This window comes from Toxotes jaculatrix, chromosome 24 (assembly GCF_017976425.1).
Source record: "Toxotes jaculatrix isolate fToxJac2 chromosome 24, fToxJac2.pri, whole genome shotgun sequence".
NCBI lineage: Eukaryota > Metazoa > Chordata > Actinopteri > Toxotidae > Toxotes > Toxotes jaculatrix.
The window spans coordinates 7,446,541-7,471,194 of record NC_054417.1 but is presented as its reverse complement, the minus strand read 5'-3'; the positions used below and the strand labels follow the sequence as shown (position 1 = coordinate 7,471,194).

Below are 24,654 nucleotides of genomic sequence, written 5' to 3'. Positions count from 1 at the left end.
GCTGCATCATCCAGCCCACCTTCTTTCATCAGTCCTTTGGCTGGACAAATTTAATTCAGCCTCTAATTAGTTGCATCTTCCAAGGCAACTGTAGGAGCCCGAGGAGGAGGTTGGCCTTGAAATGAAGCAAGAAAAAAATGATGAGAGAGGAGAAGAGGAGGAGGAGTGTGAGAGGAGGAGGGAGAGATGTGTGTGTGGGGGCTGGGGGGGGAAGAGGGCGCTTGTTTCAGTTTGCAGTAATCGCTCATCCAGGAGCCTGTTCCACTCAGGGATATTTGGATTTTTCAGTCTGGATGCTGTAGCTCGGGGTCGGGCTCTCTCTGGCTTCCTCGTCTGTTTCACGGCGGCTGTGTGAGGACGCTGCGTGTCTGGCATGCAGACATGGGCTCCTCGTTGCTCTCTAGGATTACCATCTGCCTGGCCATCACTTTGGCTCAGGTGATTGCTGTGACCTGCCAAGAAGATACCAAGAAAGGTGAGTGACAGCCACCCAAATGTGACCTTCTGTTCTCTGATTGGTTTCCTCTGTCCACACCTGGCATGTTTAAGTGCTGACAGGTTGATACAAAAATAAATCAAAAAAAGTCATAAAAACGCTTCTTTTGTGGGCTCTGGTGCTGAAATAAACATTTGTCCTTTGCTAATACGAGGAGTTTAAAGTTCATAAAACCAACTTATTCGGATTTATTTCCAATGCTGGATGTATATCATAGTTTATGTATGTTCGACTCTTCACTGTCTTTGAATGATTCATGGTTTAGTGTTCGAGTCCTGTAAAAACATTTACTTTCTATTTTTATGAAACTGACATGTTTTTTACACATCTGTTTGTTTTTCCCATCACATCCCTGCTTTATGATTTCTTCTTTTCCAAAAATGTAGGATGTGGTTTGGGAAGTTTCTCTTCTCTTCCAGATTTCCTGCTTCGTGTTTTAGTTTATGTGCTAAACTGGGCTCATGTGCCTCCCGACACCTGGACCACACTGGCCTTGTGGTTTAGGAACCAAAGATTAAAATCACACCCACAACATCAACCAGAAAGGCATATTATGCCTTAATGAGACACCGTGTGCCTGCTCATGAAGCTGCTAAAAGCCACAGAGTGATGATAAGGAGGGTGTTCTCATGGTGTGGACACAAAACATCTGACAAACACTACAAACCTTTCAGGAATTAATTAGAAATCTTTAAGGTGACAACAAGTTGTGACGCTGCTCCTGATCTCTGGGCCTGATATTGAGGCTCCTCACAAAATCCCTTGATTCAGGATGATTTCTTAAAGAAGCAGATGTGGCTTCTCCCTTTCAAGCACGTTTTCTAAAATAAAACGTCCCAGTAGACGTGATTCTGCGTCAAAAATACCTTCCCCCCCTACACGCTGCAGTACACACTAAAGAGCGCACACGCCTGGCTGGGCTATTTCAGTGCGAGGTCGAGGCTGAATGAAGGGGTTTCGAGCGCCACGGCTATAATGATGTGGCCTTGCGGATGGGATGGACAAAAGCAGGCCACTAATTTTGGTCAGACTTCGGGCCAAAGGCAGACAAGACACACCCAGAGTGAGAGGATGCTGGATGTGAAATACGCTTCGCTTGCTGTCATCACCTCCACTGAAGCTGCAAAAGAGAAAAAGAAAAACTTTACTTAAGCATGTAAAGCATCTGAGCTGACGCTGAAAGGTGTGCAGCAGCTGGAAGGACCCAATCTATCAACTTCTCCAGCTGTGATGAAGACTGGTACAAAAGATGAGTTAGTGCAGTCAGGCCCTAGATTTAAAGGCCACTGTCTTTCCTACAAGTGTAGAGAAACAGTAACAACCAGACCTTAACATGTTGCTGTGCTGCTGCATTAATACAGTTTCACCTTAAATAACCTTAAATGTTGTTTTAAGCTGAATGGAGACGTGTTTGTTTCAGATCCAGGTACATCAGCTGTTGTTGTGGAGGAACAGTTGTGGGAGATTTACGATCCTGGCTGTCAGCTTGTTAAGATGTTGACTGGCCGTTTTAGATTTCAGCGTGTTGTTCTTGGCTTGGTGTGTGTGAATGTGTGAGTTTGTTTGAGTGGGAAAAATGGAGAGAGACAGAACGAGTTTAGATTTTAAATGGGAGAAACCAACATCTTGAAGGCTTTAAGTTCTTTTGCATCTCACTGGTTTTTGGGTGAATAAGAAAGGTTGGACTAAATGAGGGATTCATTTGGAATTTGCTGCAGTGTACATCCAATGCAGTGCTGTGACCTTTAAATTAGACTCTAACGATTGTAATCACTTTAATCAATAAACTTTCCTGCTTGGACTGTTTCATTCTGAGGATTTTTAAAGCCCAGAGAAAAGAAAATATCTCATAATTCACAGGGAAAAAGACTAAATGGACTCCAACTGTAGAATTTTCCATTACAAAAATACAAAAAAACAATTATTCGCCGAACTTCAGACTAAATATCCCTTTAAATGTGGAATAACGATTAATAAAGTGGAACATAGGATGAGGAAAACAAGAAATATTTTCCTTTTTTTTAATCCCATAAATCACCTTGACATGATTTTGATCCAAAGCGCAGGTTGTAAACCACTAGCCTAAGGTTCAGTTCATGCAGGTCAGAAAGCTGCACAGACAGTTTCCACTTAAAAAGGAGCCAACAGTTAGACATGCTAATTATTCTCATACTCAAAATCTGAGCCATAATCATGTAAACTTAAGTCAACTGCCTGAAAATATAAAGCTTTTGATCATAGGAGTCTGTGGGTTATAATTTTGCTAAATGTTCTGCAAAGGTTTCAGTTTAAAAAATGAATTTTAATTAATTTCCAAAGCAAAAGGTTCAATACTCAAAAAGAAGGAAGACGCAGAGGAGCATCGAACTAATAAACTGCTAATAAAAGCACTGCAGCCTAGAGAAGCCACTGAATAAACCTACAACTCTTTGAATTGTAGTTTTTCCGTACGTATTGTAGCCTGCCTGCCTGCCAGCCGCTCCTCAGGGTGAAGCAACTTTCCCTGCAGGAGGGTTTCTCCGGGTGTGGCACCTCTTGTGCTCTCCCAAATAAAGGCAAGCCACAAGTTCTACCCAAGCCTAACGTATAATACAGCCACTGTGGTTTCCCCTGAAATAACTCCCGTTTTTGAAATGCAGCCTCTCTCGCGGGGAGAGGCTCCACCACATAATTAGTACTTAGGAACGTCACTAAACTGCCTGGATTAAAATATGCTCACAAAGCCTGCAGCAGGTGGCCATGTTTGCTTTTATTTTTGCACTTTTTCCTGATGGTTTTGTTTCATTTCTTAAAATTTGACTCTTTATGGTCACTTTTTGTCTTTGAACTTTATTTTTCTGAAAGCGAAAATAAAAATCAGATTTATCTCTTAGCTTATCAATTCAGGTTTTATTATTAGGGCTTAAATTACTGCATTTACAGTTTAATAACAATGAATTTAAGGATTCAAACCTTATTTTTTCGTATAGTAACTTCCAGAGGGGTTTTCTTTTCATTAAATAGCACTTAGATGAATTTCGTGTACTGTGATGTGATAACATGAAAACTACAGGTCTTATCTCCTTTTATGTTGGAGCCAAGAAAAATGTGTCTGTGCTGCGTACAGACACATTTATAGACACACTAACAGCCAGGAGCTGTCAAGTTCAACCACAGTCTAGTCACTTCTTGGCTGAATGATTGTAGTGCCTTGCTCAAATGCAGGTCAGTGGCAATTTGCCTGAAAGTGTCTGTCTGTGCTGGAGAACATCTAATTCTTAAAGTCTGAAACCACATCTTTGGTTTTGCACATAAATCAAGAAGCTGTTGTTGTTTATCCCCTGAAGGAAATTCACCTCAAATATCTGCAGCACATTCTTGTTCTTTTTTATTCTAATTTAACATCTAACATGTTACAAACATACAAAACCACAGCACTGTCGTTCTGTCAGTGCACATGAAGGTCATCAAAAACAGACACACATGACTGAAACCTTAGTAGTTGTGCAAGTTACTTATTGGTCATTGGGTTATGCTGTATACTTACCTTCTACCTGTAAAATATTAAATCAAATAGATAAAATTTGGTGAGAGTCAAGTAAAAAACAAAAAAAAACCAGTCAAAATCGAAGCAGCAGATGCTGACAGATCCTGACTTTTTGTCCTTAGCATGGATTAAACTCCAACAACATCTGCATACTACACATCACATAATGCAACTTGCAATCTTTTCATAGACTCTGCTTGTCTGGTAAATGCCCATGTCTTTAAAACTCTACACCCGCAGTTTAACATAGTAGCTCCTTTATAAATATGCAGTCTGCATGCCCCATAACTTCACTCGGATTATTTTTACCCCCAGAGGCAGAGGAGACATTGTGAACCTGGCTGAGTGTTTCCCAACTGACTCTGATGTGCAAAATCCATGGAATCCCCTTTTAAATCATGAGACTTAATGTTATACTGCTGAGTTTACTGAGCCTTCACTGTAATTTATGGCGTTTTAATTTCAGTCTTCCTCTTTGAGTCAAAGAAATGAGTCATTTAATGTTGACCCTTTGAACTGTGACGTGCAGTGAGGTCAACAGTCACTCTGTTCACAAGTCACCGATGAGTGGTGGAAAGCACATTAGTATGAGATTACATATGGTTCTTTAAATGCGGCTAAATATTCTACTTATTATTCTATTTAATATTCTATTTTACACACAGATTACATGATGAACTTGTGGTATGTATTTATTTCTTGTTTTTTGTTTTTTAATTAAAGGATCTGAATACTTCCTGCTCTCTATAATCAGCTGATATGTGGTTGACACAAGCAGAGGACATTTGATTGATATGTACCTGCTGATATATTGAATATCTTAGTAATGGGTGCGGCCTGCTGGCCAAAGGTGGGAAATACACTGGGCTGAATTCAGTGGTGGATTCACTCAGCGGTTTTAATGTTTTCTGTGGGTTAGTTCATGATGTGAAGTTGCCTTTCAAGATTTTATCCTTGAATTTGATGAGAATATTTGGAGTGAGGTGCACATGCAGGTACGTGAAGAACGCTCCCGATGTTCACTGCTGCTCTGCTTGACTCAGACAGCTGTGCAGAAAACGGAAAGGTCTACTCCAACAATCAGATATGGAGCCCAGAGCCGTGTCGGGTCTGTGTGTGTGACACGGGGACAGTAGTGTGTGAGGACGAGGTGTGTGAGGAGCTAAGTGACTGCCAGACGGCTGTGACCCCTGAGGGCGAGTGTTGCCCCGTGTGCTCCACTGCAGCACCACCTCACAGTACAGACACTAAAGCAGGTAAATGGACATCACTGCTGTTGTACCTTCATTCCCTCCTACGGGGAACACTGCTTATGCTCAACACCTTCAGTTTCCTTTCAGTTGGTACAATACATCATTATGGGGTTTTTCCAATCATACTTAGATGAGTCCCACACACATGCATACACAAAGCTTCATCTCTAACATACACCAGTTTTATACAGTTTATGCTGCAAAATTTGCTGCAAGATTGAAGCACTTTTACAGCAGCTATAGCACCAAATCTAGTGATTTGTTTCCATCATAGGAATCAATGGGTTGACTTGCAATATATGACTTTTGAGGCCACTTTTAGCTAAATGCTTTATGTTCACCAGGTTGGTTGTGTGTGATGTTTGGTAGTGTACAGGGGGTATTTTGGCTAATTAGGCCTCCTCTCAGGACTGTGTGGGTATGTGCAGACTGTGCTTGACATAAAACACTAGTTGTGCATGTGCACCTGTGTTTAATTAGCCTACTTACTGTAAAGACTTTTACCTTGCACTGCAGTGCATCAGCACAGTGAAGCAGGTTTTAAGTAGAAGTAAACACAAGTGAAATAAAGAAAACAGAAGTAGAACAACTGCATAATTTATTTTATTTTTTAGTTTAATTTCTCCAGTAGCTTCTGTTTGCGAGTTAAAAACCCTGTGCGCTGGTTTGTGTTTTTGTAAACTGAGGCTTTCAGAGAGCTCTACCTACAAATTTGTACTTTAAACTGAACTTGGTGTGTTTAAACAGGAAACTCAGCCGTAGGTGGAAACAGTGAGTGTTGTATTTATCACACTGCCTTCCCACCAGACCCACACAGAGCACCCTCTGACATGTGCTCCAGTTAAGGCCAAGTACTGACTGTGCAATTTATGTGTGAAGTTTGCTGCAGGACTTATGATTGAAAACCCCATAATGATGCATAGACCTCACCATCACTGCCAACTGAAAGGGAATCACCCACGATACTGACGTGGTTGCTGTTCTGTTTCATGAAGATACCTGCACAGAAAATGGCAAGACCTACGCCAACAATCAGATATGGAGCCCAGAGCCGTGTCGAATCTGTATGTGCGACACGGGGACTGTGGTGTGTGAGGAAGTGGTGTGTGAAGAGCTAGGGGACTGCCAGACAACCGAGGCCCCTGAGGGCGAGTGTTGCCCCGTGTGCTCGACAGCCGCACCACCTCCTCCCAGCACGGACAATAAAACTGGTAATAAATATTTAAGAACCGTTTTAAACCTGAGCACATTTAAATGTGGGTGTGCATGTTCCATAAATATCCACGTTTACAATTTTACCTTGGGTCATGTGGATTTTTATGTGGTTTAAAAAACATTTTCTTGGATGATCACAATTGTAGGTGATCGTTTGTACTGAAAAAGGACAAAATAATCCTAGATTTAATCAACTCTCCTCTCTCAGGAAAGAAGAAATAAAGAAAGAAGCAGAGCAAACAAGTTAAATCAGTTTTAAAATAATTTAAAAGAGAGGAGAAGAGAGGAAGAGCAACAAATATTAAAGACTTATCCATGTGAAATTTAGCCAGTTTCCTCAGACAAAGATAAGCTGCTGGGTTTTCTTGTGGATCATGTGAGTATTAGTTCCAACATGTACCTCTAAGACTCTACAGTTTGTTTCACAGTTTATCACCGTGTTTTCAGGTGTGGGGTGGCGATGTCTAAAATCAATGCACATGTCTTTGGTCACTTTCACATGATGAGAAAAGACTTATCTTAGGTTTGGGTTTTGACAGATGGAAGGGGCAGAGTCTAAGGCGTTAATGTGAACCTGCTGAGGCTGTAATCCAGGATCTCACCCCCATTTACACCCACTGTATCAGACATCAAGTGCTGATGTCAGTTGCTGTTCTTTTTCACCAAGATTCCTGCACAGAAGACGGCAAAGTCTACTCCAACAATCAGATATGGTACCCGGACCCGTGTCAAGTCTGTATATGTGAAATGGGGACGGTGATTTGTGAGGACGTGGTGTGTGAGGATGTAAGTGACTGCCAGACCACAGAGATCCCAGAGGGCGAGTGTTGCCCCGTGTGCTTGGCTGCAGCACAGCGCCCGAACACAGATACAAAAACTGGTAAACTGAGGTCGTTTGTTACCTGCAGATTTTCCTGTGGCTGCATCTTGGTTATTTTAAGTCTGAGGTGACTTTTTTCCTCCACCATCAGCAGTCAGTCAATCTTCCCATCTGTGTCAGGACTGCTGGTGCTCTCTGTCATCTGTCACGGTCTGAAGCTCTGCTCTTCAGGCTCCATCCTGTGCCTCAAAATGTTGTTTGTTAAATCTGTGTCATTGAGCTTGGAGTTTCCCTTTGACTGTATTTTAAGTCTGCAAAAGGAATACATTGACTTTTTGCCAGATAAGTTCACTCCTCAACCAACATTCGTGCAGCAAAAGAACTGGTAGCAGTTTCATTTGCAGTTTACCTGTTTTACTGCCACACAAATGAAGTTGAGCGAGTAACTTATTTACCAAATAAGGTGTATTCCTCTGGGAAATTCTAGAAAAAGCAGTGATGCATACCGTTGCACCCCTCTAAACCCTGCTTGCAGGATGCTCAAGTTACAAATAGAAATCTACACATAGAGGCTTTGAAAACAGGACTACTTCTACCTTTGTGTATAATTGCTGGCATAAGAGTTAGAAAAAGCATGTTAACATTTAAGATTTTGTATTTAAAGTTTGACATTTTGAGAAATACACTTTCTTGCCAAGAGTTAGAGGCGAAGACTGATATCACACCAAATATGAAGCAACCAGCTAGGTCAGTGGAAAAGACTGGAAACGAAACAGTCCACCTTCCAGCACCTGTAAAGCTCTAACAGGCTGTTTTGGGTTTGTTTAATCCATACAGGGGGTTACAGGGGTTTTAGTTCTGGACTGGGACCAGTAACTTCCTACCAGTTTTCCCAGTTTTACACTGCACATATTAAACAAATGAGATATAATATGTTAGTTAGGTTGAGTGTGCTGGTTGGTAGATTCTCTCTGATAGCTTCATATTTAGTGCACAGACAAACTGTTGGCAAGAAAGTGAAAAATTTGCATCTTACAAAATGTTGAACTTTTCCTTTAAGTTCTTTAAATTTCTGTTGGATTTCACATCACATGGTCAATGTTATTGTCTTGCACTGAAAAATTAAAAACCACCTCTGATACTAATTTGATTTCTCTGCGTTTCTGTTTTATAAAGACACCTGCACAGAAAACGGAAAAGTCTACGCCAACAGTGACATGTGGAACCCGGAGCCGTGTCGCATCTGTGTGTGTGATATGGGGACGGCGGTGTGTGAGGACGTGGTGTGCGAGGACCTTGGTGACTGCGAGAAATCTGTGACCCCAGATGGAGAGTGCTGCCCCGTGTGCTTGACCTCAGCTTCAGCATCAACCCCCAGCACACACCCCGAAACAGGTAAATGTCACACCTGTCGCTTTGCCGAGGTCTCAGATTGTGCTGCATTAAAAATATCTCACTTTTGTTTGTGTTTGTGTTGCAGCTGCAGATGAGAGCAAAGGGGACAACTGCACCGTCGACGGGGAGATCTACGTCAACAACGACATCTGGAAACCGGAGCCGTGTCGCGTCTGCGTCTGTGACAATGGCGTCGCCATCTGCGATGAGGTGCAGTGTGAGGCCCTGTCCAACTGCGAGAAGGTCGTGACACCCGAGGGAGAGTGCTGCCCTGTGTGTGACACCTTCTCCAGTGCCAGCAGGATGATTGGTGAGTTTACACTGTCTTCTTATTATAGTAGTCATAGTTAAGTGTGCAGAAACGTGCATTTAGTTAATGCACTTTGCAGCATTTGTGCATTTTTGCACCTGTAACCACACTGCTGGGTGTAGCTTTAACGTGAGATGATGACTGCAGTAGCTGAGAGCTGAGGAAAACCACTAAATGACACGATGCATCATTCAGGTTTAGGACAGAAAGTAACAGTGCAGGTCAAGCTGAAGTATTAATGTGATTAACTTTCTTTTTCCTGTTTTCCCCCCAAGAAATCATGGGCTTCAAGGTAAGACAAGAATCATTTCCACATGGATTCATTTAAAACTAGTATGAAAGCTGCAAAACACAATATTTATTTTCTTTCTCAGGGACAGAAAGGTGAACCAGGTGATATCCCATATGTAAGTATTCTGAGTAGTTTGCATGGGAAATTTTTATACTGTGCAACTTACATTAAATAAATAAAAGGACTTTTTTTCTTCTGCATCATGTTAACGTATATTTTTCCTCGTAGGTGGTGGGGCTGCCTGGATCTCCAGGACCCTCTGTGAGTTTTCAACTGCTTTTCCTCTCTATGTTGTTTTTGTGTTTACTCTGACATGTACTAATGTTTGTAATTAGATAATATATAAGGTTTAAGATACTAGTTAGAGGAAATGAGTGAGTGATGATCACTGCACTAGTTTTACCACTAGAGGACACCAAAGTGTCATAACTTTGTCTTCACCTTCATTAGACTTTTACAGTCACACAATATTTTTCTTTTCTTTAATGTTTATGATTGTAAAACAATAAAACATTTATTCGTGTGTGCAATACATTTATGTTGGTAAAGCACACAGACATATATAACACAGGCCTTTGTTGAGAGAGTGCAGGTAGATTTATTTACATGCAGGTGTTTGCATATTTTGCCTATTGTATCATTTGATGCACTTGTCTTATATTCGTCTTCATGGTCCAGGGTCCTCCAGGAGCTCAGGGTCACACTGGACCAAGAGGCTTTAAAGGCAGACGGGTAAGTCTGAATCAGAGTCAGAATCATGATTTAAGGCTCCAGCAGTGCTATCATCAGCTAACAGACAAGCAGTCACACTGTCCTTTACTGTGCCTCATTAAAATTCATTCATTATTAATTGGTACAGAAAATAACTGTAAGAACTGTCTGTTTATTGTTTGCACGGCCAAAATTGGGTCTTCTCTCATTTGTGATATGTTTCTGCACAACCTGCAGGGATTCCCAGGGCCTGCAGGATTTGACGGAGAGCCTGGTGTGCCAGGAAATCCAGGAGAACCAGGGCCGCCAGGCCATTCCTCCCCACCTGGGGTGAGTTTGATAACATTCAGATAAGATGTTTCACTGTCTCATCACTGCAGCAGGAATACACAAGTCTAACAGAAGATTAATCAGTCCTCTGTGATGGGTTTGAACATTAAGTTTGAATTTATCTCCTAACAGTCAAACCTAGTGTCACAGATGGCTTCAGGTTTCAGTGAGAAGTCTGGTCTGGCTGGGATGGTGTCAGGATCAAGGGTGAGTGCTGCACAGGTGTACTGGAAAAAGCTATTTTATTTAATTTTAATTAATTAAATCACATTTGTACAATGTTAAGACATTTGTCATCATGTACAGTTCAAACTACAGTATATGAAATGCTGCTGTTTCAGGGTGAACCAGGACCACGAGGACCTCCAGGGTCGCCGGGATCACCAGTAGGTTTTGTGAACCTTTTTCAGCCTTTTAAATGACTGTAACTATTAGTTATTCTTTGACTGACTAATTAGTATCACAGCTTTTTAAATCGTATTTTTAAAGTCACTGTGTTTGGCATCTCCTCCATTCTTGTTCAGGGTCCAAGTGGTGGTCAGGGAATCCCAGGAGAGTCTGGAGATCCAGGACCAATGGTGGGAACTCTTCTGCTTCTATTTTTACAGTTTACACGGAGATATTAAAGTCGAGTTCAGTTTAAATTTAACCGTACTGAATTTTGAAAAACTTGTGTCAGCTGTGTCACTTCTTTGCGTTTTTTCCTCAGGGTGAGCCGGGTAATCGAGGACCAGATGGACCACCAGGAAAATCTGGACCTGATGTGAGTCAAACATACACACATCTGCTAATAAGATGCTTTTATTATCCTCATTTCTTCAGCATTAAAGTGTTTCAGTGTTAACGATAATTATTTATCTGTAGTTGTTGTTTTTTAAGAACCACAATTTTCACTTTCTCTGCTCAGGGGGGACCTGGACCCTCAGGTGCCACAGGAGAGCCAGGATTTCCAGGATCTGCGGTAACCAGTCGTCTCCCAGCATTCACACCAAAAACAAATAAATTATAATATTGTATTGATCATAACCCAGTGACACAATTTCATTTAACACATAATGTAAAATCAGAGTACATCAAATATGATCTATGCTTAAACAAATCCACATAACCAGGAACAGTGTGAGATGGGACTTCATGGTGGATTTAATTGGTGGTTTTCTGTAGGGCGCAAGAGGATTCCCAGGACTCCCAGGTCTTCCAGGACTGAAAGGTCACAAGGTGAGTCACAGGTACTTAAAGCGGAACAGTGAAGCCTCACTTTTTTACTTCTTCAGTTACATCCAGAACTTACCTGTTGTTGTGAATTTAAATCTCTTCGACAGGGACACGCTGGTCTTGTTGGGTCAAGAGGTGAATCTGGAGCAGCTGGAATCAAGGTGTGAATATGTCACCTCATCATGTGCTTTCTCAAATTATTTTTATCACAATATGAAAATGTATAATGTATTGTACATATGTATAATATACATTAAGCATATGTAACAACAAACAACATATTTCAAACCTGCATTGTTTCTGTGTCTTGGTGATTTGCAGGGTACATCTGGTACTCCTGGTGCTATGGGGGCTCCTGGTCCACAGGTAGGCAACACGCACAGTAAAAGGATCATCAGAATATTTGATACAGAGTCAGATGTCAGTCACACGGATACTGAGCCAGTCTTCTGTTTCAGGGACCAGCAGGTTTGCAGGGAGAGAGAGGCAGAGCTGGCCCAACAGGGCCTGTGGTAAGAGGATAAAATCATCTGTCGTGCGTGCATTAAAAAAAAAAAAACACTAAGATGATGTGAAAGGCTTGACGCCTTTGCTCTTGTTTCCTCTTTCAGGGAAAACGTGGTACACCCGGCCATGTCGGCAAACCAGGTCCTGTGGTAAGGATCGATCTGCTGTATAAATGGGCTGCATGACTTGTAAATAAATAGAATCTAAAGCTGTGAGATAACAGCAGAGTTATATTATTTTATGTACGTATATAAAATTTTCTTTAATCACAGGGTCCAATGGGAATCACCGGTATGCCAGGATTTCCTGGTGGCCCAGGAATGAAGGTGAGGTTCTTTATAGTCTGTTGTCACATACAGTGATTCTACAGTAGATTCTGTCCTGAATCCGTCCTCTGGTGCAGGGTGAAGCGGGTCCAACAGGGGTGAGAGGAAGTTCAGGACCTCAGGGACCCAGAGGTGATGCCGGACGTCTTGGACCACCTGGACCAACAGGACAGCAGGTGTGTTATAATCAAATTCACCATTTTTTTTAGGTGTTTCTTTTAAAACTGGGAACACTCTATAGGGGGATTAACATTATTGATAATGACTGGTTAATATTTTGTTTTATAACAGGGTGCAGCAGGACCTGATGGAGGTCCAGGTGCCCGTGGCCAAGCAGTAAGTGTCAGAGATTGTTAGAGCTTTCACTGCTTTAAAAAAATAGTGATAGTAATTTTGTAATGTGGGATTTAGCAGCTTCAGTTGTCTTTTAGATTTTCTTTTTTTTAAATTTTATTAAATCTGTAAGTGCTCCTCCTCCTTCTCAGGGTCTGGCAGGTGTCCAGGGTCCAGCAGGTGTGCCGGGCCCACTCGGTGCCCCTGGCCCCCAGGGAACCACAGGATTACCAGGACCGAAGGGCCAAGTGGTATGAGCTCCCATTTCATCCAGTTTCCCTGTTTTTTAATACATGTTTGTAACTTTATGGTTCATATGATCTAATCCACGGGGAGCTTTAATGTTTTGACTTCCAGGTCATGTGATCGTCTTTTACAGGGTGATGTTGGAGTGCCTGGATTCAAAGGAGATGCTGGACTCAAAGGAGAAAGAGTAAGCCAAAAATAAAACCATCCTGACGTCATGTGTTGGTTAATTGACAGATTGTTTGACTAGTTTGTTTGGAGACTGACAGAGTGATCATTGATTTCTGTGTGATGCCAGGGTGACCATGGTGCTCAGGGTCCTTTAGGCCCAATGGGAGAAGATGGGAAGCGTGGACCACGAGGTGATTCTGGATCCATCGGGCCTCCAGGACCTCCAGGAGAGACAGTGAGTCAGCTTTTACTTCATCCTCCATCTGACTTCATCCAAATTTTTTGGAAACTCAAAACTCTAGGAGCAGATTTTTCTTCATTGTGTTCTTCATTTGTTGTAGGGAGCTACAGGAAATAGAGGTTTCCCTGGTGCAGATGGTTTACCAGGCCAAAAGGTGAGCTGACTACTACTGCTGTTACTGTTGTTAATTACCATTATTATGAGTTTCTGTGATTCTGAAAATTTGATTCTTGCCCGAACAGGGAGCTCAGGGTGAAAGAGGGCTGCCAGGATCTTCTGGTGCCAAAGGCTTAGCTGGAGATCTGGGCCGCAGTGGAGAGCCAGGTTTAACAGGAGCTCGGGTAACACAAACACAAACACAGCTAAATGTTGTCATTTATTATTCTGAAATACATAAAATGTACCTGAAATGAAATGGAAAGAATCAGGAGTGCTGTTTTCCATTTAGAGTTATAATAGCAATATTCATGTAATATTTGCTTTTAAGGAGAAGACACTAGTGTCCAATGCTTTTCTGTAACTCTGCTTCTTATTTTGTGTTTTATTTCACAGGGTCTGACTGGACTTATTGGCGCTCAGGGAGCAGAGGGAAAACAAGGACCACTGGTTCGCAAAAACCTTTTATTTTCAACACTCAGCACTGTTTCCCCAAACCTAGAGTACAGAACGTGTGACATCGATAGCATGAATTTAATTTTCTTTCTCTTTCCAGGGCTCAGTAGGAGAGGATGGCAAACCAGGCCCAGCTGGGTCTACTGGAAACAGAGGTTCAGCTGGACCCATGGGCCTGCCAGGACCAAAAGGCTTTGCTGTGAGTATGAATGTGTTTGAGATTACACAACAAACATTAAATTCAGTATTTAAGATTAAACGACAGTCTGAATTTATAAAGTTAGCCATTTTATTCTGGGAATATGTTTGTGTGAGGCTGATCACATCATGACTTCTGTGCTTGGGTTCCTGATGTTTTTTAGGGGGATGCTGGGAAGATTGGAGAGGCTGGAAGTCCTGGACCTCCAGGTCAAAGGGTAACAATCACTATTTATATAATATAATTTATATATCTATATATAATTTAAAGTACAAATATACTGATTAATACTGCACTTAAACTGTTGTTCCAGGGACCAAATGGAAAAGATGGAGAGGAAGGCGCCGCTGGTCCCACTGGCCCAGCTGTAAGCATCTGCCTTTGTTGAGAAAATCATCAGTGATTTAATAACTTTATGATTTGATTTGATTATATTCAATTTGCTTATTTTCAGGGTCCTGCAGGAAAAAGAGGAGAGCAGGGACCACAGGGACTGACTGGTTTCCAGGTAAACTTTTACAGAATATTTCAATTTTATTGCTGAAATATATTATTTTACACTGTATATTATATATGTTAAACATATTAATTTTTAAAATGACCCTTTTATTTACATATTTATGTTCGATTTCCTTTTTTTTCTCTGTTTCAACTGATGATCTCTTTCCTTTTCTTGCTAAAACTTGTGAAACTGAAACTAAAGCATGATTTAATCACACCAGTGTATGACTGAGTACGCTGATAATCTTGTCTGTTATTATCATTAGTATTAAATAAAAGTGGGTTGGTGTTTTTTAGGGTTTGCCCGGAATGCCTGGCCCACCTGGAGAGTCAGGAAAACCAGGTGATGAGGTACGATGAAATAACACACACACACAAACGTCAGTTTTATTTAGCCTTCAGATTATATTAAGCATAGTGTTCCTGTATTTTTCCAGGGTCTTGCTGGAGAGGCTGGGTCCGTTGGAGCTACTGGTCCAAGGGTAGGTCCATTTGTATTGTTAATTACTGATCCCTCCCCTGATTATAGGTCAGTTTTCTTCTCTTACAGCAGCAAGACATTGTCTTTATCTCCTGGTCGCCCTTGTAGGGAGAAAGAGGCCCTCCAGGAGAAAGAGGTGAAATCGGACCCAATGGGCTGCAGGGACCCAAAGGTAGTCCAGGTGGACCAGGACCAGATGGACCAAAGGTATCGTAACCATAAAACCACTGACACTGAGACCTGAAGCACCAAATTGCTGAGCTGCTACATTTTAAATCTGTGATACTTTCTGGTGCATTTTAGGGTAACCCTGGTCCAAAGGGCACTGTCGGTGAGCAAGGGGGTCAAGGACTTCAGGGGATGCCAGGAGAGAGGGGCATACCAGGACCTGCAGGCCCAAAGGGAGATGCTGTAAGTTAAAGAGTAGGATTAGAAACAGAGGTACCAGTTTCTCCACTAACATGATGCATAGTACTAACTCAGGAAGGAAGAGTTTCCTGTGTGTTCAGGAACCTGAGCCACTGATGAGGCTGATTTCTTCTGACAGGGCTCGGTTGGAGAGAAAGGACCCGAGGGTAAAGCAGGAGCTGACGGTGCACGGGTGAGTCGTCAGCACCAGCCAACAGCACTGCAGATTTCTTAGATGTTTGTGACCAAACATTTTACCTGAAAACATTTTCTCTGTAAAACCATCACTGACTGACAATCTTACTTTCAGGTTTTCATTCAATTAAGTTTTCATTTCTCTGGTATAGTATTGTAATACGTATTTATTCATTTTCTTAAAAGGGACTTCCTGGTCCTGTTGGACCTGTTGGTTCCAGTGGACCCAATGGAGAGAAGGTGAGTTCAAATTTTAGCATTTTAGCATTTTAAACCTGGAGATGTGGTTGGTTATGGTCACATAATCAGCCATAGGGGTCTCACTCTGAAAAAAATACTACTGCAAAATCACCAGTGACTGGATATGTGGTATGAAGATGATCTTCACATTTACTCACACCTGTAGAAAACTCTTTGCCATGTTTTAGGAACTTTGAATTTACTCGGTTTTCTGGTCCTTTATTTCAGGGTGAACCTGGTCCACCGGGACCTGCAGGACGTCGAGGCTCAAGGGGAATCGCTGTCAGTAACTTTTTCTTTTACACCTGATGTTAAATTAAGAGGAAGTTTAATGTTTCCCTTGATAAAGTGTGTATTTGTATGTGTGTGATGATATTAACAGGGCTCTACTGGTGATCCTGGTCCAACTGGTGCTGCTGGCTTCTCTGGGCCTTCTGTAAGTCCACATTAAAGACAGATAACATCAATAATTACCTGAAACACATTTTCTATTTTTTAAAATTAAAGTTTTAAAGCTTGATTAAAAAGAGATTAATTTCCATTTTTTTTCCCAGGGTCCTGATGGTCAGCCTGGGGTCAAAGGTGAAACAGGTGAGCCAGGCTCAAAGGGAGAAACAGGACCACCTGGACCACAGGGGATGGCTGGGAAACCAGGAGCACAGGTACACATCTGAAACATGAAGTGCTCAGACTGTTTATATTAAACTCCACTGGAGTCAAAATTGTTCAAGCAGCAAGTCAGTTATTTACAGATGATCAGTCCATTTTCATAAAGATGCTCAGGGCGATCTCATCTAGTTGTGTGTGTTTGTTTTAGGGACCTGTTGGTGTAACTGGGTTGAAAGGTGGCAGAGGAACACAGGGTCAAGCGGTGAGTTGTTCAAAGCCTTTGTGACAAATAACAACTTCACATTCTTTCTTTATAACTTTAGTTTGGTGAGTTAACAGAGTGACATGTCATTTCATTATTTATATATTAAGTACATCTTATTAGAAGTTTTCACTTCCTGCAGGGCTCTCCTGGTTTCCCTGGGTTGCCTGGAGGAGTTGGACCACCTGGCCCTCTTGTGAGTTAATTAGCTGCATCAAATGGAAATGACACATAAAATTTGTTGACATTGTACTGACAGGAGGTTGTGTGCATGTTTCAGGGTGCTGTTGGGGCAGATGGGCCCATAGGTGCTCCTGGAAAGCAGGGCCCTTCTGGGATTCGAGGAGAGAATGGAGCTTCAGGACAGCAAGGAGAGTCGGGACCCTCAGGCCCACCAGGCAGCCCTGGAGAGAAGGGAGACTCTGGAGAGGACGGTCCTCCGGTCAGAGAATCGTCAGACTGTGCTGGTCTTCCAGATAAGTCCTGAGATGATTCAATTGACTGTCTGCTCTTGTGTTTCTCTGTCAGGGGCCTGATGGGCCTCCAGGACCTGCTGGCGCCGCAGGACAGCGGGGTATTGTGGGTCAGCCTGGACTCAGAGGAGAGAGAGGCATGCTGGGACTGCCAGGTCCAGCTGTATGTAATCCTGCGGGCAATTTTTTTTAGCCTCACAGACAGACTACACCACAATAACTTTGTGTTTTTATGTTTCTCAGGGTCCACCAGGAAAACCTGGAGGCCCTGGAACTCAGGGCGGCAAAGGACCCGCTGGTGGAGTTGGGTTACCAGGAGCTACCGGACCAAGAGGAGACTCTGGCACTGAGGTATGTTATTTTATTCTTGCTGATTAGGAGAACCTATATAAATATATAATGTCTGCGGCAGTGTCTATCACTCACAGGCAAAAATATCTTTACAGGTTTTATGGTCTTTACAAAGCAACAACACTGCATAACATTTGGAAATTATCTTCAAAGTAAGCTGATCATGTCTTCATGTGTTCACTCAGGGTGTTGCTGGAGCAGAGGGGCCTCCTGGTAAAGATGGTCTAGTAGGGGAGAGGGTAAGATAGATTAAATACATCTTTTTTTTTTTTTTTTTTTTTAAACAGCACTGAATCAGCTGTGTAATTACTGGTGTGTGCATGTGTTTCCAGGGAGACAGGGGAAATCCTGGTGCAGAGGGTCTGGCTGGTACTACAGGGTCTCCAGGAACTGAGGGTCCAGTGGGAGTCACTGGCAGTCCGGGACCCATTGGCGAAAATGTGAGTTTCACAAACAGAAATACAAGTAATTTGTAGATCTGTCAGTGCTGCAAAGTCTGCTCTGTCACATCTGTTTGCTTGTTTTGCATTTAGGGTGCCAGAGGCCCCCCTGGGCCCCAAGGACAGCCTGGAGTACGGGGGAAAGTGGTAAATGCTAGTTTTCACCCTATTAATACCTAATACCTAAACAGTTCAACAATTTAAAATTTAAAATCAATACCTGAACGTAATGTTTTCCAATGATGTGTTGAACTGTCATCCTGTGTCTGGTTTCAGGGCCCTCAAGGACCACAGGGAGAGAAGGGGGCAACTGGAGAACAAGGAGAGAGGGGTCAGAAAGGACACCGAGGTTTCACAGGTCTCCACGGTCTCCCTGGAATAACTGTAAGCACAATGTTTATCATTCACTTCCTGTGGAGTTAGAAGGGAACGTCCATGATACAGCAGCAGAATTCAGCATCTCGTTTCGCAAGGATCTTTGTTGCAGCAACAGTTTTCGATCTACTCTGATTTTACTGGAGTCTTTTAACATGTAGTGCAGGTCAAATAGTTTTGAGTCTAGTTAGTTCAGGGAAATTTGAACAACAATAACAGACAATTACATTTCTCTCTTTTCTGTTTCAGGGTGCCACAGGGGATGCAGGAGCTATCGGTATTGTTGGACCACCTGGACAGAGGGTAAGTGTAGAACCACACCGTGCAGTGAAATTTACAGTCAGACCAGATAAAAATATGCATTATAAAATACGTATTATTTCTCAGTGTAAATGTTTCATTGTTTTACAACCGGACAGGGACCTCCAGGAGTGTTGGGTCCTCCTGGAAAGGAAGGAAACATCGGCCAGCCTGGACCGATGGGCGCTCCTGGAAGCAGAGGAGCCAGTGGAGACATCGGGGCACAGGTGACACAAGATTACATTTACAAGATTACACTTTTACATTTTAAGACAGTTATCTTATTGAAGCTACATTTTCAGATTACTTAAACCTTAATAGCTGGAGTAGATAAAGTTGGTATAAATAAATTAGACCACAGCGTCAAGCTGTCATGTGTAACCTCAGAAAGACGGAGATATCTTGATCTGGATGCATGATTGCATCATCGTCTTTTCTCTGTCAGGGTCCACAAGGTGAACCCGGACCCCCTGGCCCTCCAGGCCCCCCAGGACCTCCCACTGCGGTTGTGGAAGACCTCTTTGTCGACCCAGTTGACTATGACGGGAACGGTGACGTGCCAGAGGCTGTGGAATTCGTCGAGGATGGTGTGGCTTCTGATCCTCCTCCACTTCCAGAGTTCAACAAAGACGAAGCCCTTCCCAATAAGAAGTCAGCGATCCTGCGTGCAAACACCGGCGTCCATGCTACTCTGAAGACACTCAGTGGAAATCTGCAGAACTTGCGCAGTCCTGATGGCAGCAAGATGAACCCCGCAAAAACCTGCCAGGACATCAGGCAGTGTTACCCCCAGAAAAAGAGCGGTCAGGGGCCTGTTTTTTTTATTTTTCTACTGTTTTCTGCTTGTTTAGACATTATTTTCTTTTATTTTTAGACCATTTTAAGATCAAGTAATCTGACTCCTTTTCTTGTGCTTTTGATACAGGTGAGTACTGGCTTGATCCAAATCAAGGAAGCACTAAAGACGCCATCAGGGTCTTCTGTAATATGGAAAGTGGTGAAACCTGCATCTCTGCCAATCCGGCAAACATTCCACGCAAAGCCTGGTGGATGAAATCCAGTCCCAGTGCCAACAAACTGGTCTGGTTTGGAGCCGACATGAATGGTGGAAATAGAGTAAGAAATCAAAAGATTTATTTTCATATGTGCATGTTGAGGAATCTTTAAACTCTGTACTGGGTTTGTATTCCATCCAAAAAATGAGCATCTAGAAGCCTGGAAATCTTTCAAATTCAGCGTGCCCTGTGTGTAAATATGTCAAACTGACATCTGATTTCAGTTCAGCTATGGAAATAAGGAGGAGCAGCCCAATGCAGTGGCTGTTCAAGTGAAACTGCTGCAGCTTTTGTCCAAAGAGTCGCATCAGAACATCACCTACCACTGCAGGAACAGCGTGGCTTACAAAGACGAGAAGAGCAGCAACCTGAAGAAAGCTCTGGTCCTCAGAGGCTCCAACGGCCAGGAGCTGAGAGCGCAGGGCAACAACCGCCTACGATACACCGTCATAGAGGACGGCTGCTCAGTAAGTCTACAACAGGATACCAAGACCTGATGAAAAACACTTTGAAGACACTTTAAGTGATTTATCTTTTCTTTTTCCTTTAGAAATCGAACGGAGAGTGGGGCAAGACAGTGATTGAGTACAGGACTCAAACTTCAGCCAGGCTGCCCATCGTAGACTTGGCCCCCATGGACATTGGAAAACCTGATCAGGAGTTCGGCCTGGACATCGGCCCCGTGTGCTTCTCGTAAGACACAAATACCCAACGCAAGATGGACTCAAATAGTCCTTTGTAGAGGAGTAACATCATCGTGACAAATTATAGTACATGGACTCCTCTGTATGTGGACATACAAATAAAGATTCTTCACACGTGGCTGCATTTCCCATAAGCTGTTGAAGCACAGTGTACTTACTGTATCTGCCAGCAGACGAGAGCTGTGCGACTGATGTGACGCTGACGTAATTTATTCACCATGTCAATTTACAATCGAGAGCACAAGTACTTTATGGGGAAATGCATGTGGGTGGAAAAAAAGAAATGTCTGAGGTGCTAATAAAAAAAGAAAGTGGGGTTTAAACAGACTTGCATAAACTGGAAAAACAGCCTGTAATATTAAAGCTTAAAGAGACGTCTTTATTGGGAACTTGGACGAGATTGCCTGAGAAGTGAAGGTTTATACTGAATAAAAGCTTTCAAACTTTTTCATTTTTCACCAGTGATAGCTTTTTTTCCAGTAAATGCACATCCAGAGGCCTGGATAGGGCAAAGACTGTAGTTCTTAATTTTAATGGAATTTAAAAAATGAAAATCGTGCTTGAACCTAAATTATTTAGTTCTGTGCAGGAACTCATTTACTCTTTCAACAGGAAACCTTTGTATCTCCTTTTAAAACTTCAACTGTAAATGCAACGTATGACTGTAAATTGCAAATTATTTGTTTATTGTTGACTGTGGATGTGGAATAAATGTCTTTCTCTGGAATGACTGTGCTCTTCCCACAAACTAAAGTAAGAAAAACTGAATAAACACTCGGTTCCCCCCTCATGAGCAGCAAACTTTTGCCTTGAAAGTGAGTTTAAATGAGCTCAGACATTAAATCCTCTCACCACTGGAGGGAGACAGTGCTTTTCCTACCGGGCATCAAATCACAGTAAACTGCTTTCACCTGAGATTTCAGGTGTCCTTCACTAGATGGCTGAAATGAAAAACAGCAGCAGGAATCTGTGGGTTAAAAACAAATGAATCCGTGCTTTATGATAAATGAATTCAAACTGTGGAGTCAGCTTTCATTTCAGACATGGATTTTGGTGTTTCTACACTGATTTCGTGCTTATTTCTTCAAATCTAACAACACGCTGGTTCACTGATTTATAAAACCAACCAAATGTGTCACCTCAGCGTGAAAACTTGTCCTCGCCACGTGCTTCTCCCCAACACTTTAGTGTGTCTGAGTGCATGAGGGTGTGTGTGCAAACGAGATGAAAAAAAAGAAAATAAAGACCCAGAGAGAGGGAACAAGAAGGCGTCCTCACAGGAAGAAAAAGAGCCAAAGTTCAGGCAGCACATGTTTCTGGGTCGACCTCTCCTCTCAGCGCTCGGTGAAAGACGTGACACTCTCACCGTTTCCTGCAGCCCGGGGCTCGCTCCACATCTGTCGAGGTGGTCATTTTTAGCCGAGGGGCTGCTATTTTCATTTCAGTGCATGGAAAAAAAATTATCATAGAGGTAAAACTATGGGTGAAGGAATCTAAACTGTTCTTCTGTGGAAGCTTTAAAGAACATTTTTATATACAAGCTGCTCAGGTAGGGGACAATAGTGTCAAGACACAAGGCCTTCAGGGTTCCAGACATTAATTATTAATGCAAAGCCAGTAACCAGTGCACACCTGTTCACTCAAAACTGTCAGCTTTAATTAGCCTCCTGTCATCTCTGAGAAGCAAAAGTCTCATTTCCTGTGGAAATATATGAGTCCAGAGGCTGAATTCTCCTTTGTCTCCTCCTTTCATCTCCCCCGGCTTGCATGTACTTAAAGGTCTCTCTGCAAGCCTGACGTAGTTTTCTAAGAACAACTGGTTCTCTTCCACTTAATGTATTTGTGCCCGCTTCACCCACATGAGGACCGCTGGAGTCTACGACCCTGAGATGACTTGGCAGCGACGCCCAGATCCTGACTGGGGTGTCTCTTGTTCACCGAGGAGCGTCGATGAGATTTCCCAGCTGCTCCTTTTCCTTCCTTTGCACCCTCCAACCCCACCTCACTGACGCCCCTCCAGAACACTTAAAGAACACTGGGAAAGGATCATGAGAAAGGATCAAACTCTTAACCTAAATTATTCTCACTGGCAAGAAAACGCTGGGCTGAGAAAAAAAAAAAAAAGAATCTCACAATTGAGGGAAAGTCATAAAGTTTGTTGTTTATAGTGGGAACACTGAAGCCACTGTTTATAGGTTTTGCATGTGGAACTAAACAGTGATCAGTTTATTTTGCAGATTTAGAGGATTTCCAACATTTCCAGATGTGGCATTTTTAACATTTTCTCAATTTACACATGGAACTCTGCGCCTATACCTCAGTGAAACTAATCTGCTATTTATTCCATGGCTCTATCAGTACCTCGGCGACAGCCTGATCTATTCTGGGACTTTTACTTCCCATTTTCCATGGCTGATAATTTGCTCTTTGTCATCACAGATCCTGTTATATCCACAATCCCACGGAGAATTTTCACCTGAATCTGCAACTCCTCTGTGCAGATTCTGCTTTTGGGTCCTCACAATTTACTACATTTGTCACTATTAGTTTGTATTCTTATGTAATCTAATAAAGTATCTCTATCTATCTATGTAGATCTGGATTTAAATACAGATGACATGAATCATTTTACGTGAAGTGTAAGTTTTGAGTGGTTTCCATGTTTTTCACCTCATGATATCAGTTCCAAAGATCCAAGTGCTTCTGTACAACTAAGAAAAATAAGGTGACATTTCATCACTGTGTGAACGTTTGGCATGAAATGAAATACATTTGTATGATATGGGATTTTTAGACTGGGATTTTCAAGCTGTGGGTGTCAGTCAGTGTTTTTCCTCACATGAACCTGCCTCACACCCTTCCTTCACACAAAGAACTTAGCTGCACTTGAAAATGATAGTTGAGCTCTTCACATGGGTGCTCACACACACACACACACACACACACACACACACACACACACACACACACAGAGCCTGACACACACCCCTCCTCCACCGGCTGAACTGATCGAAAGGGAAATGGTTTGCTTTAACATCCCACCTTTTCCCAGATCCTGGGAGGAGCCTGTGCCTGGTGGCAGGGAGGAGAACAATGGCAGGAAACTGGAAGAGGAGTGAGGGACTTCCTGTTGGCACGATGATACCGCAGGCAGGAGCAGCGGCGCACCTCGCACAAGTGTATCCTGGCCCAGTGCCCTGGGTATTAGGAACTGGGCTCTTTAAAACTGTAATAAGCTTATTGTTCGAGATGTTTTGAAGAGTCTCAATCCAATTGTCTTATATTTGAAGGGAAGGAGTCTCAGATGTTCTGCCGCCAGATGTGACGAATGAATGTCAAAATAAAACTGCTTGTAACGCACATAAGGCTCGTCACAGTTCCCTGTGGATGAGGCAGGCATCACGCCCACGAGTGAGGTCACCGTCACACCTGTTCTCATGCTGTTGTCTTTTAGTTCTGGTCCAAGTGACCCACCTTGTCGGGGCGTTTGGGTCAGAATACTCATTGTATTGATTGTTGTCAGTGTCAGAAGTTTTTCAATGCACGGTGCAAACATTGCTTGCAGGCTTGTTTAAAACCTGTCTGATTATCACCAATCTGAAAAAGCTTTTCTCTCCATTTGGATGCTGTGGCAGCTGGAGTGGAGTGAAAGGTGGTGGAAGTCCAGTAGGATTACTTCATCAAAGAAAATGGCCCGAGCCCCGGAGCAATATTCTTTCAGGGGTCTTCCTAGCTACGCCCCTGGCCGGTACTCTGGAAACGAACTCCCCACATAAGGCATTCACACTTGTGATCATGACGTCCGTCCAGAAACACCAAAGTAGACAACCAAGTGTTGACATCACTGCATGATGAGCAGATAATTCATGACCCTGCAGCGGTCTGAAAGGGCCGCGCAGCGAGCAGCAGACTTCCTGCAGTCCCCACCCAGGCCCGGGTCACATCCACGCAGTCGGGCCACATTGCTCACCCCAACCCTTGAACTGCACACCCTCCACACCCTCGAGCACAGCCAAGAACTCATTCCATTGTTCTCAAGAGCGAGACGTCCCCATACACAAG

The 24,654-nt window shown here is 42.8% G+C and overlaps 1 protein-coding gene across 1 annotated transcript; it reads left to right on the top strand.

The window, feature by feature from the left end:
- Positions 1-247: 247 nt before the first annotated feature.
- LOC121178155 (collagen alpha-2(V) chain-like) lies at positions 248-21,384 on the top strand. The gene is made up of 55 exons (XM_041032683.1): positions 248-475; positions 8,487-8,705; positions 8,791-9,015; positions 9,291-9,307; positions 9,390-9,422; positions 9,536-9,568; positions 9,986-10,039; positions 10,256-10,348; positions 10,481-10,555; positions 10,690-10,734; positions 10,873-10,926; positions 11,058-11,111; positions 11,256-11,309; positions 11,513-11,566; positions 11,671-11,724; positions 11,885-11,929; positions 12,022-12,075; positions 12,175-12,219; positions 12,343-12,396; positions 12,474-12,572; positions 12,688-12,732; positions 12,882-12,980; positions 13,109-13,162; positions 13,274-13,381; positions 13,488-13,541; positions 13,630-13,728; positions 13,940-13,993; positions 14,100-14,198; positions 14,362-14,415; positions 14,512-14,565; positions 14,653-14,706; positions 14,997-15,050; positions 15,137-15,181; positions 15,289-15,387; positions 15,484-15,591; positions 15,728-15,781; positions 15,970-16,023; positions 16,252-16,305; positions 16,406-16,459; positions 16,578-16,685; positions 16,841-16,894; positions 17,037-17,090; positions 17,175-17,336; positions 17,423-17,530; positions 17,611-17,718; positions 17,904-17,957; positions 18,051-18,158; positions 18,252-18,305; positions 18,435-18,542; positions 18,783-18,836; positions 18,953-19,060; positions 19,279-19,636; positions 19,759-19,949; positions 20,113-20,355; positions 20,439-21,384. Exons 1-55 carry the CDS (start codon positions 382-384, stop codon positions 20,583-20,585), a joined length of 4,770 nt encoding a protein of 1,589 aa, XP_040888617.1. The 5' UTR covers positions 248-381; the 3' UTR covers positions 20,586-21,384.
- Positions 21,385-24,654: the final 3,270 nt, after the last annotated feature.

Bases quoted from the DNA above. Each gene is read 5' to 3' on its own strand.
- LOC121178155 (XM_041032683.1), top strand. From the start codon at position 382: ATGGGCTCCTCGTTGCTCTCTAGGATTACCATCTGCCTGGCCATCACT. The intron at 15,051-15,136 runs GTACGATGAAAT...GTATTTTTCCAG, and splicing joins CAGGAAAACCAGGTGATGAG to GGTCTTGCTGGAGAGGCTGG. The intron at 15,592-15,727 runs GTAAGTTAAAGA...TTCTTCTGACAG, and splicing joins CAGGCCCAAAGGGAGATGCT to GGCTCGGTTGGAGAGAAAGG.